The sequence below is a fragment of the Protopterus annectens genome, chromosome 2.part1 (assembly GCF_019279795.1).
Source record: "Protopterus annectens isolate FY-2018-M chromosome 2.part1, PAN1.0, whole genome shotgun sequence".
Classification (NCBI taxonomy): Eukaryota; Metazoa; Chordata; order Ceratodontiformes; family Protopteridae; genus Protopterus; species Protopterus annectens.
In genome coordinates, this window is record NC_056729.1 from 1,439,184,125 (window position 1) to 1,439,196,956 (window position 12,832).

The 12,832-nt window shown below is 39.3% G+C and overlaps 1 protein-coding gene across 1 annotated transcript in view; it reads right to left on the reverse strand.

Moving 5' to 3' along the window:
- The window catches only part of MFSD10 (major facilitator superfamily domain containing 10), a 1,679,282-nt gene that overhangs the window by 1,360,587 nt on the left and 305,863 nt on the right, over nucleotides 1-12,832 (reverse strand). The window contains exon 3 of the mRNA XM_044062919.1: nucleotides 4,228-4,324. Within this exon, the coding sequence (XP_043918854.1) occupies nucleotides 4,228-4,324 (97 nt within the window). The remainder of the gene's footprint in view (nucleotides 1-4,227; nucleotides 4,325-12,832) is intronic.

Sequence of the window (12,832 nt, forward strand, 5' to 3'; positions counted from 1 at the left end):
AAATCAAAATCTTATTGACATAAATAGTGAACTGTGTAACTAGCAAAATAAGTAAACACTGAAAGTCAGGTTGTCGAATTAAAATAGCTGGCCAACATCTTGAGCCTGGGGTTGCTGGTGAGTAATGTAAATAAACTGAATATCATCTAACCGGGTGTATCTTGCATAACGGAAAAGTCTGCTAACTTAACGGCCTCACATTAAAAATGTCGTTGATCGACCTACTGTTACTGAGATCGCAGTACAGTGAAGTAAAGTTTTCCTTTCCTCACTGTAGTGTGATCTTGGAGTTGGTATATATAGTTGGGATGGGGGGTGCAGGTCTCCACAAGACCGAAGTGAATGAACTGCGTTTTTCATGTAAGTACTGTTTTGGTAACAGATTAACTAGCTAAAGTGTGGAATATATGAGTATATGTACATAGATAGTTTTGTACATGAGTACCGTGTATGTAATGAACATAGGTTCATAGGTTCATAGGTAGGTACTAGGCTATCGGCCCTGGGGCTTATATAAGCCTAGCCAAAAAGGTTTGCTGGCTTTCGCCACCCAAGAAAATTATTTTCCTGTGTCCCCGTCAAGCAGTGCCACAGACGTGATCCCCGTGGTGAATTTTCTATTTCCCAACCAATAGTCACGATTTTTCTTAAAGAGGGCCAATGAGGAGCTTTGCTTGACATAAATGGGTAGTTTGTTCCAGAGTATGGGAAGTCTCTGGGACAGGAATCTATCCTTCCAGCATGTTCTGTTTATTGTGGTGTGAAGTATGTGGTTCTGAGAGATTGGGATTTTCTCTGTAGCATGCCCAACAGCTCTGGGTTTGACATAGCTTTGTATGTTAGGCAGAGATCGCCTCTGTGTAGGCGATATGCGATGGAGTAGAGCTGGAGTTTTTTGAGATGGTCTGCATATGGCATCTGTTTGAGGCCGGTAATCCTCTTAGTGAGGTAGCTCTGTGGCCTTTCCAATTGTTGTGTCTTGTGAGATAGATGCCAATTGGGAGATTGTACTCTATAATGGGTCTGATGAGGGATGAGTAGAGAGGAACAATGCCATCCCTTTTTCTAGAGGAGAACCCTTTTGTGATGAGGTGTGCAAGGTAGAAGGATTTCCTGACTACTGTGGCAATGTGGTATCAAAGGAGAGACTACTGTCCACCTGTGTATTGAGGTCTCTTATCACACTTTCAGTGTTTAGTGAGCTACCGCCTATGTGGTCGTTCATAGGTACCGAGTTTTTCCCAGAGGAGATGACAATGCACTTCTTGGCATTGAGCTTGAGGCCATGACTTTGACACCAAGCATCTGTCTCTGTGAGGCCCTTTTGTAGAATGTCTGCATCATTAGGTGATTCTATTATGGCTCCCAGTTTGCAGTCATCTGCGAACTTTGTTAGCCAAAGACCTTCTGTGTTGGCCTGCACTTCAGAGAACTAGATGCCGAACAGGAGAGGACCCAGGACCGAACCCTGTGTTACTCCACTCGTCACTGGTTTGTAGTCGGACTTGGAGTTGGCTACTTTTACTGTGTGGGTTCTGTCACTGAGCCAGATGGCCACCCATTTTGTAACAGGGATTTATGCCCAGTTTAGTGAGTTTATCTATAATTCCAGAGTGGGGGATGGTATCAAAAGCCTTGGCGAGGTCAAGATAGGGTGTGTGCACTACCTTGCCTTCTTCTACAGCTCTAGTGACTGCTTCAAAGAAGTCAAGTCAGGTTTAGTAGACATGAGCTACCTTTTACAAACCCAAACTGAATGGGGTCCAGGGTTTGGAGGTTACCTATGTCTCTGTTTATAAGCTCCAAGATGATACGTTTCATGGCCTTGCAGACCAGGCTTCTCGGGCTAATGGGGTGGTAGTTTCTGGGGTCCATGTTGGCACCCCCTTTGTGGAGTGGTATAACCGTTGCTGTGTGCCTTTCAGTAGGCATTTTAATTTGGTAACAGAGACATGGTGAATTCAGCAGCTATAGTTTCTGAAAGTTGGCCAACCATAAGACTTCAATGTGGAACTTTTTGGTATTTAGGTGTTTCAATCTTTATACTGTTCACTATTTATGTGTCAGTGTTTTTGTATTCGTTTAAATAAGATTTCGATTTGGTAATATAGACCCCATATCTAGACCTCACAAAGATGTTCAACACCATCTCATGCTCAAGTATCATAAATAAGGTATCCCAGCTAAATGTTAATCCCTGTGTAACATATTGGATAGTAAACTGGCTCACAATCAGAATACAGAAAATTAGAGTGGGCTGCTCTATCTACTCCAAAAGACCTGTCACAAGTGGTGTGCCCCAGGGTTCAGTCCTTGGGCCATTCCACTTTGGCATTTACTCTTTGGAGGTCAAAGCTACTGTTAGGGTTTACGGCTAAGTTTGCAGATGACTGTAAACTTGGTGCCATCATATAATCCCCAGAGGACACCAAGATCCTCCAAGAGAACTTTTCCTAAACCAAGAGCTGGTGTCAAAACAATGGATGAAAAAGAAATGTATAACAGTATCCCTTGGCAAGAAAGAAGTCCCTTGTAACTATCATATTTGTAACACATTGCTGAAAACTGATCCACTAGTTAGGGACCTAGGAATCTATGTACACAATGAACTGTCCTTTGATCATCATGTACCCTCTACTGTACTAAGGATCTTTTTTAACTACACAGCTTATTATTAAGGGTAAGGCATTCAGGTCCAGAGATGTAATCATTCCACTGTATTATGCACTCATCAGGCTGATTATTGTGTACACAACTTGAATGTTCACAATGCTTTCTTACTAAGAACATCAAGGGCCTAAATCAAAAAAAACTATATGGACTATCTCAAATCCTTGTCCAACTTCTTGGTTTAATAAAAGCTATTGATGGGGATCTGCCTTGTGTACAAAGCCTCAACAGACCCTATCCTGTCAGACGTACTGCACATTCAAGTCTAATGGAGGCATAAATACCTGCTCAAAAGATTTTAATCTCTTTTGCAACATAAATAGGACACATTTTGAGGAACACACACGCACACACACACACACACACACACACATAGAATACATCTTCTTTGGGTTAGTCTTCCTCTCCACATAAAGCAAAGTACTTCTTTTATACTTTTCAAACGTAATCCAGATGAACAGATGGGTAACTGCAAATTCATCCCTGGTTTAACACCCTTGTCCCTAATGGAGAGGGGCAACATGTAAATATTCTGCTCATCGCCGAGTTATTCATGTGTAAAAATAAAAAGGCTACAATCTTCATGGGAATGTATGGCTGGGCTTCTAAAGATCCTCATGGATCAACAGCTTAGTAAGAACCTACAAACCCATGAATATCATTGCATACAACTCCACTGGCATTTTAAAAGGTTTCTAAAAGACAGTATTTTTAAACCTGTGGTCAAGTAAAGAAAGGTCAGGTATGGCTACTTAGCTCAAAGACAAATGGTTTCATCCCTTCACTCTTTTTGAGTTGGGGTCACTGCAAGCACTCTAGTATTAATACCCACCCATGTCACAAAATACTAAAACTTTTCAATTGTCTTGCAAAAAAAAACATATAGCACAGTATGAAAAAGTAAACTGCATAGGACAAATGTGGTTCAGCCAATGTGGTCCTGCTCATTTTTTTACTCCAGTATGTTTAAAGTTGACCAGTTTCTTTAAAATTGATGTGCGTTTTAAGAAAAGGTTATGATCAAGGAAATCTGTGGAAGTGGTAGCCTTGGCTGCTATGAGTTGCTATATCTTTAAAAATATTTTACATTAAATATCTTAGTTGTCTCACCATATACTATAAACAGAAGAAGTCAAAGCAAGTGAGCGATAAAATGGAGTATTCTCTTATGTCGGTTTCTGACTGACTGTAGTCTGTCAAACTTTACTCCTGAAGCCAGCACCATCTGAAATCCCTCTGTACAATGGTCTATCATTATCACAGATGTCTGACCACTGACACATAAGTACATGTTATAACGCAATCCCAAAATTAACTCTTGCAATTCCAAACTAATGCTGTACTTTAATTTCAAAAGAAGACAGAAGAGATTGGGTTTTCTGCAAAATTCTACATACTACCACACAGAACACTTCCATATTTCATCTTCTATAGAATAGGCAACACTGCTACAAAACAGTCAAGATTTCAGCATTCCACAATAATGTTCTACTTAAATTTCAACAGACAGCAGAAGTTTAAACAAAGATCTTGGGTTTTATGCAAAATGCTACATACCACCAAAAAGAACACTGTTATATTTTCTCTCGTTGGGAATATGCAGTATTGTTGCAAACCAATCCACAGTGTTTTGTAAGGACTGATACAATCCATCCTGTAAAAAAGAAAGATCAGTCAATCACAGATAGTTTCATTCCTTATTACTATTATGGTCAAACACCTGAGATGCCATGTATAATGTAGTATCCCAAAAACCTCACATACCAACTGCAGTAATAAAGGACATTTAATGTGCTACAGAGCTTCATGTATATACAATGATTTTACAAGAGATAGCTATAAAAGTTAGTGATGCATTACTGGCCATATCAGACATGTCAATAACATACACGGAGCCTCTAGGTGGTATAGTCTAATGGAATAAGTAACAGCTGTGACTGAGCTAAGCAGACCTAGTTCTGATCTGCACATCCTCTACTTCCACACTGTTCCCTCAGAGTGTCACAGCTTAAAATTCCCATATTTTTGAAATATCTGATTTATAAGGTTCTAAACCAGTACAAGCTTGCATTTCAGATACTATTATGGTTGAGGTGGCAACAACAAAACTGTCTTCCAAGTCTAAAATGAAAGTAGGATACTAATTCAAAGGGACGTTTAATCTTACCCCCACTATCCTTGGCTCATCAACTATACAATGCAATGCCTCTCTCCCTCTTGCGGGTCTACTGTCTACCTACTGGATGTTTCATACTCCTTTCTTCAATTGTATTTATTTATCTTTAACAGCTACACCATGGCCCTTCTTACCCACATCTTTCCATGTCATACCTAATATTTGCTTGTCACATATATTGCAAATGAACTGTTTGCACACTAAGTGTTTTATACTATAGCAATAACCCACGCCTGGGTGTGGGTAATGCTAGATTTACCCACGGTTGGTGTGGTTTGGTCACGAGGGTGAAGCCCGAGTGGCCAAACAAAGACAACCGTGGGTAAATCCAGCATTACCTACACCCAGAAGTGGTTATTATATACAATGACATTATTTAAGAAAAAAAATACTTACTTTTCTTAAATAATGGCATTGTATAATGCCTCCTTGCTGCCCTTCTGCAGCTGTGTGGTATTCTACGGCAGTTCTGATGTACTGCGCATGCATATGCTTACGCAGTACATCATAGCTGTGGATGGAAGCAACAGAGAAAGCAAGATCTCCGTTGCTTTTTACAAAGTGTCTCGGTATGTTAAAGGAGTTTAACATTGTGAGACAGCTTTAAAAAAAGCAATGGAGAAAGGAAGATCTCCGTTACTTTTTTTAAAGCTGTCTCGCTATGTTAAACTCCTTTAACATAGCGAGACAGTGTCTAAAAAGCAATGGAGATCTTGCGTTTTCCGTTGCTGTAAAAAATGACTTATACTAATGGAAAAAGTCCGAGTGACCAGACCTTTTTCCATTAGTATAAGTCTGATTTACAACATGCACGCTGACCAATCAGCGTGCACGTTTTGGAATATTAATGGGGGGTCGTTGTATAATTGGTGTTTAATACCATGTTTAATGTAACCACGTTAAAAATGCACATTTCATATTTGTAAAGTGTCATTAAAGAGCAACTACCTGTTAGTATCTACATGTCTTAACAACTATCTCTTTAATGAATCTTTGTAAAAAATCTGTTTTGTCATAACCGTCTTAAAAGTATCTGCTGAAACTTTTCTCACTAGGCCTCCACTGAAAATGTGCTTTGCCCAATCAGACTTTACAAGTCAACCAACACACAAATAAAAATTAAAAAAATAAAATAATAAACACCAAACCAAAATCTAGATTCCAATGAAGAGAGTGATTCCTTCTCAAAAGTTCCATATGAAGAGGATTCTTTAGAAACTACTTAAATGATGCTAATGAAAAGAGTAGTGGATCCAAAGAAAGGTGCACAGAAAGAGCAAGTTAGTGAACTCAGTGAGCTTTTACTGGAGAATAAGCCAGGCTGTGTTCAAAAAGAAGTTATAAATTGCCCCAAAACTAGTAGATTTTCTTCCATTCTGACATAAAATGTCCTACTGTTAAGCTTTCTGGATTAATTCAGCATTTGAAACATAGCCATAGAGAAAAACTTGCAGCCAACATCAAAAAATGAGGCAATACTAATTTCACAGTCATACCCTAACTCAGGAATGGGGTCCAGTCCTTTCATGGTATTAGAATCTGGAGAAAGAAAAATGGAAGAAAACCTAAACTATCAGTGCTTAGAACACTAGTCCCATGCTTCAAAGTAAATAAGTGTAGGTTTGGATGTAGTGCGCTTTCATTTTATGTTGTACAAAAAATATTGAGAAGCATGTTATGGAAGTTGGAGACCCATGGTTGTCTAATCCAGTACACAGCTATAATCTGAGCTCTTTTCTTCATAGTTCTTAACTGGACTATGTCAGGGACTGCAGTGAAAGCATACAAAGGACCCTCCCACCACATTCCATTTCCAACAGGAAGCATCATGAGGTAACATCAAGAAATGGGGATGAGGAGGATTTTGTGTAGAGGTGAAATGATTTGATGGGTTTAACCTCCAACACGTTTACTAACTGGCTGAACAGATGAGGATCCAACTGAATCTTCCTAATGATAGTATATAACAAAGCTGTTTACTCCTGATATACAAGCTACCATGATATGGGTAGTCACTGTCAATGCCAGGTTACATGCATTAAATGCCATCCTTCAGTAAAGTTAGGAATTAATTGTCTTGTTTGTTTATGTACCAAATTATGGTGGCATTATATGAGACTGTCTGAAGAATTCCTTGGTCTAGACAATGTCTGAAAATTTTCAAAATCATTTCATTAGCAAGGCTTTGTGGCACAGATGGATAAAGCCCTGTCTGTACCACACAGCCTTGCTGTTGAAATGATTACCATAGTTTAGTCTGTAATGGATGCGGCAATGCAAATGTTCTTTTTGTTATTCTTTTGAACCATGTCTTCATATCAGCATAGTTCTCTGAAAGGAACTGGCATCAAAGGATTACAGAAATTAAGAGTAATTACACTGAGTTAGAGGCACTTATTCCCAGCCACTGCATCCAAGTGGGTTACAGTCTCATACTCTGAACTGCTCACTACCAAATAATAACTGGGGGGGCATGACTAGCCTTAAGACTGCATGGTAAATGAGTGCTGCTGCATTAGGTAATAACTCACACCTGGCACACACAAATTAGCATTACACTGAAAAGTTGGAGAGCAGAGTCATAATCACTGGCTCCTCAGGATCACATCTTCCTTGTTCTTAGTTCAGCACCTTTAACTGCTACCTTACCAACACTAACTGAAAACTTAGCCAAGGTTATTACTGCGCACAAGCACAGACACTCACACATACACACACACAAAATGTTTGTCAGGAATAGTTAATGGCATCCTTCAAGTACAAGCACATCTTCCATGTCTTTATGGTAATGCTGCCACCTAACAGACCACTCTGGAACATGAGAAATGAATTACTGTTTACCCTTAATATAAGTCAACTATTAAATTGAGGTATGGTGGCAATATCATCAGCAATAACTCCTCAAAATAGATAAAAATGTACATCACAAAATCAAATATACAAGCAGCTATAAACCTGTACAAAGAAAATACAAAATAAATGTATTTCAAAAGACATATGATATGCAGAAGAACTCTGACTAGTAGCTCATATAGACCCATCTATACCAGATAGATGGACCTATCTATACCAGTAGCTAAAGGCACACAACTAAGATAGCATCTGAAGTAAGCCCACAAAGCAGTTACACGATTTCCACAGGCAAACTTCAACCAGGGCCAACCTTTGGTCAACTGGTGCCCTAGGCAAAAGGGCTTTTCAGCACCCCCCACACCAACCAGTGCCCCCATCCTGTTCTACCTAAACCATCAAGATTACTTTTTTCTTCCTTTTTCTCACAGTTTCTCTTCTTTTTCAGTTTTTCCTGTATTCATTCAACATATTTTACAGAAACCTTTTCTCTACTACAAAAAAATAAACAACAAAAAAATAAACAAAAAATACCGGAAAAGCACACCTGCTAGAGTGGCACTCTAGGCGGCCTCCTAGGTGGCATATGCCTAAGGCTAGCTATGACTTCAAGGACTCTATTCAGGAATGTATTCTGCTTGAGCATACTTCAGAAGCAAAGAAAACAGAACTAACTTAATAGTTGCTTTCCTTAAGACAGTCACTAGTTCTTTATTTCCTGTTTGGTTTAAATTTGCATGCCACTTTTCTTGTTTCCACAGTCTGTAACTCTGGGTGAGGAAGAGTTCACCGAGCTACTATTCAAATAAGATAATGCATTTTTGAGTTGAAAGTACTACAAATGTTTTCATATCTGAGAAGCTATATTCAGTTTTACTTTCTTCTTCTTCTTTCGGCTTTTCCTGGTTAGGGGTCACCACAGTGGATCATCTGTCCGCTCATGACTGGCAGAGGACTTTTTACGGTGTCGAGTTGCCAGCTTGGTGCCCAAACTTCCATAGAAGGCACACACATGCACACAGTCACACCTAGGGCCAATTTTAGAGTGTACAATCCACCTACTGCATGTCTTTGAGATGTGGGAGGAAACCGGAGCACCCGGAGGAAACCCACACGACCACAGGGAGAACATGCAGACTCCACACAGAAGGCACCCCAGCCAAGAATCGAACCAGAGAACCTCTTGCTGTGAGGTGGCAATGCTAACCGCTGCACCACCGTAGCCGCCCATTCAGTTTTACTTTCTAATGGCTTTATTTCACCTCCACTGAAAACAATCACATACTGAGTACAGTTCACTTTTTTACATTCTATATATTATGCATTTTACAAGCTGCAAGATTTACAATCAAAGTTTTTTATGGAGTATAATTCCACTTTGCTTAACACGGTTTTTGGTATGCTTCACAAAAATATTGCAAGCTTTACTCAGCCTGTCACATTTCGCCTCTGAAAACAATAACATTTGTTATAGCTTAATAGCACTTCTCTACAATTACCATAATGACAGAAAGGTCCATCAGATGTAGCTGTCAGACGTCATGCGTATGACATAATGTAGATAGGCCAGTACAACATTGGTAGGCTGCTCATCTGACGATTCTTACTCAAGTTGCCTCTGGTCCTTTTCACTCATCTATAGTTCAAACCCAAGTAGCCGCTTCAGCAAGCAAATGAATCATTACTGACTGAAACAGAAGTCCCATGAAGAAGCAGGAGAATGGCAAAAGGGTTGCCACTAGAAAGTCTGGCCACTCAATGGTACTTTAGCAGTCAGACTTTTTTCTATTTGTATATGTCCAATGGGCATGCTTGTTTTTTGAATAGTAATGAACAGTCATGCAAGCAATAATGCCCAACAGGGTATGTGTTAATGCGGAAATACCAACCGCCCTGGGGTGTTCTGAGGCCTGACATTTCAGGTCTCTGCTCCTGGAGGGTCATTACTTCCACAATAACACACACCCTGGAGGGCATTATTGCACTTAGAGATTGGGCTGTCTGTAAAATTGTTGTGTTTTACTTACTTATTTTTTTTTACTACTATATTACTGTTTATATTTTTTTTTATGTAAAATGACTCCTCCGCCTAATGTTTCAAACTTGCTGTATTATATGCTAATGGTGTTGGAGGAAGCATTTTACATCCAAAATATAACACTTTAAAAAAAATCAAGGCATTTGTTTTATTTTTTTGGTCATTTACTCCTAAAATGTTTGGTTTGTTGCCAGTCACTGGAGACTGAAATTACTAAAATAATGACGTATATTTAAATTTCGGACTTTTATTTCTTCCAGAAAATTCACGCTAACACAAATCCTTTTATTTAAGCAAGTTTGTAATTTTGTAATAGCAATAATTAAAATCTGTTCCTATTTTTGAGCCTTTGCTCCCCTATTACTTTAGGCTTTATCCAGATTTCTTCGGCTGAAAGGTCCAGAGGTATGCAAACCTCTTTACTGCTGCCGCTGCCAGTGGTCGATCTCACTCATTTACTCACACACACACACACACACACACACACACACACACACACACACACACACACACACACACACACACACACACACACACACACACTTCTGCTTCAGAAAATGTAACCTAACACAAATCCTAACATTCAAATAACTGTATGACTGTGTAACAACAATATTTAAAATATGTTCCTGTTTTGAGCCTTTGTCTCCCTGCTTATTTTAGGCTTATTCAGATATCTTGAGTTAAGAGGTCAAGAGGTACGTAAACGTCTTAACTGTAGCCAGGGACTGCTCGATCGCTGTTGCTCTCACTCTTCACTCTCATACATACACACACACAGAGTCTCTTCTGCTTTTATGCACACATTCACTCACACGCAGAAACATATACATACATACATACACACTTTTTTATGTTTCATTTATACACTAGCTAAACAGCAAAAGCGCTGCTTAGCGAGTGTAAAACAATAGCTCGATTGATTTCTCTCTCACTCTCATACACATATACATTCTCACACACAAACACAAACACGATTTTTTCCTTTTTTTTTCTTTTTTTCTTTTACACTCACTAAACAGCAAAAGTGCTGCTTAGCAAGCATAAAATAATAGCGACTGTTAGTTTTTTTTCAGTCCAAGCTCCATGGCAGTTTGATATGTCGCCATGAAGTGATGGACTTGTTTTTCAGCGGGCGTTATCTGTAGATTAATAACCTTTGTTCTCCCATCAGGGTGGCAATCTACAGGTCACCTATTCTCTAATGTATAATTAACACACATCAACAGGGGAAAAAAACAGCAACTGAGTTTCTCTTTTTTCAGTTGCTTATCCTGCACTGCACTGACATTGTGCAAGAGCAGGAACATGGGCACCCCTTCCACAGTCTGAAACATCTACTAATAAATTCTATGATTTATGTGGCAAGTGGTCCTTTCAACCATCTGTTCCCACAAGCTTAGTTCTTGGGGTAGAATTTAAGTACCACACTATGGTGATGTTATAGTACACTGTCGTAAGAGCTCCTTGGTCTAGACCATTTCTGAACACTTTCAAAGCTTTTTTCAATGTACCCACAACTTTTCATACTTAATAAAGCACATGTTCATTGGATGTAAATGGCAGAAACCAGTCTCCAGCTTGTTGAAATGGGAGGCGTCAGTAAATGATCATGCCATTCACCTCAGTGGCTCTCATGCTGAAGCATGTCATGGAAACAAAGTTTCACTTATAGTGTCTGGTGAATGTATTTAAAAATCATGTGACAGCAATGCAAATACCCTCCACAGAGGGATTACAGACTAAGGCTGCTGATGTGTTCAGGGACCTGGTGCAATAAACTCTAGGACTGACTGGTAACTGCTTGTTCTGAGAAGTGTAACAAAACAGGATGCAATTCGAAAGGCAATGCTCAAGTCACTTTCTTAACTTCTTGTAACTTCTTGATCCTTAGCAAAAAGACAGGAGACTGTCATTTTATGTAATGATGTGGTTCTCTCCACATGGTATTTAGGCTGCCTGTGGATATCCGTGCAGTGCAACAGGAACTACCCTATCCAAGTAGTCAGAGAAGAACATATGCACATGAATCAGCTAGTGTAAGTTCTTCTCTGTAGCCACTTTGTGAATGGAACAGGGATTTGTCTGTAAGGTAACCTGGTCCTTACGGGAAATAAGATATAGTTGTTTAACTGACAATCATGGACACTGATTTTCATTTTTTTTCTAGGAAAATACCAGTAAATCCTGAATTTGGATTGTCTGGGCACTGGAAATGTTTGGGGTTTTCATGAAATTTGGCATTTTAAGCCAGAATACTCACTCACTATTATCTGTATTTCTTCTCATATTTACTACCTGCAACACTATTAGCCTGCTTATTAAGCTAAAATTTGTTTTAATTTTGCATAAATATAGATGTACAAGAAAATTATAATGAAATCACAATAAAGACTGGGAACTGCACTTAAAACATCATGGGTATAATTCCCGAATTTCATCCCACCCCCCACCCTCCAGTAAGGAAACCTCCATAAAAAACTTCTCCAAAGCCAACTTCATGCTCCTCAAGTCAGAAGTGACAAACTTCATGACACCCATGCAGACGGGAACTGAAAGTTCAACTGCTGAATTCTACACTAAGGCACTGTACGAGCACATCCACTCATGCATGAATCGTGCCATCCCAAATAGAACCAAGATGCTCTCCTCCAAAAAAAAGAAGCCAATCTGGTGGTCCCCTGCCATAAACAAACTTTAAAACAAAAGGAAGAAACTGTTGCAGAAAAGAGGAAAATCCCAGGATGCAAAAAACTCCTTTACTAGCCTCAGTAAGAAGCTGAGATCCCTCATAAAATCCTCCAAAGCTAGTTACGAAAATAAAATTGCCAAATATTCCAAAGACAACCACAAGGCATTCTATAACTATGTCAAGAATCTAAATGGCAATGCTCAGATCTGCTCTGAGCTACAACAGAATGGCATTAAATATACTGATACCAAGGATATTGCCAATATCCTGGCAGATCAATTCAGTGCCAACTTCACCCCCCTCTCAACCCCTAAATGGCCCATCTCAATACCGGAAGATTGCCAAATTCCAGTAATAACTGCCACACAGGTAAAAAAACGCACTCTCTAAAGCTAAGAATACAGCA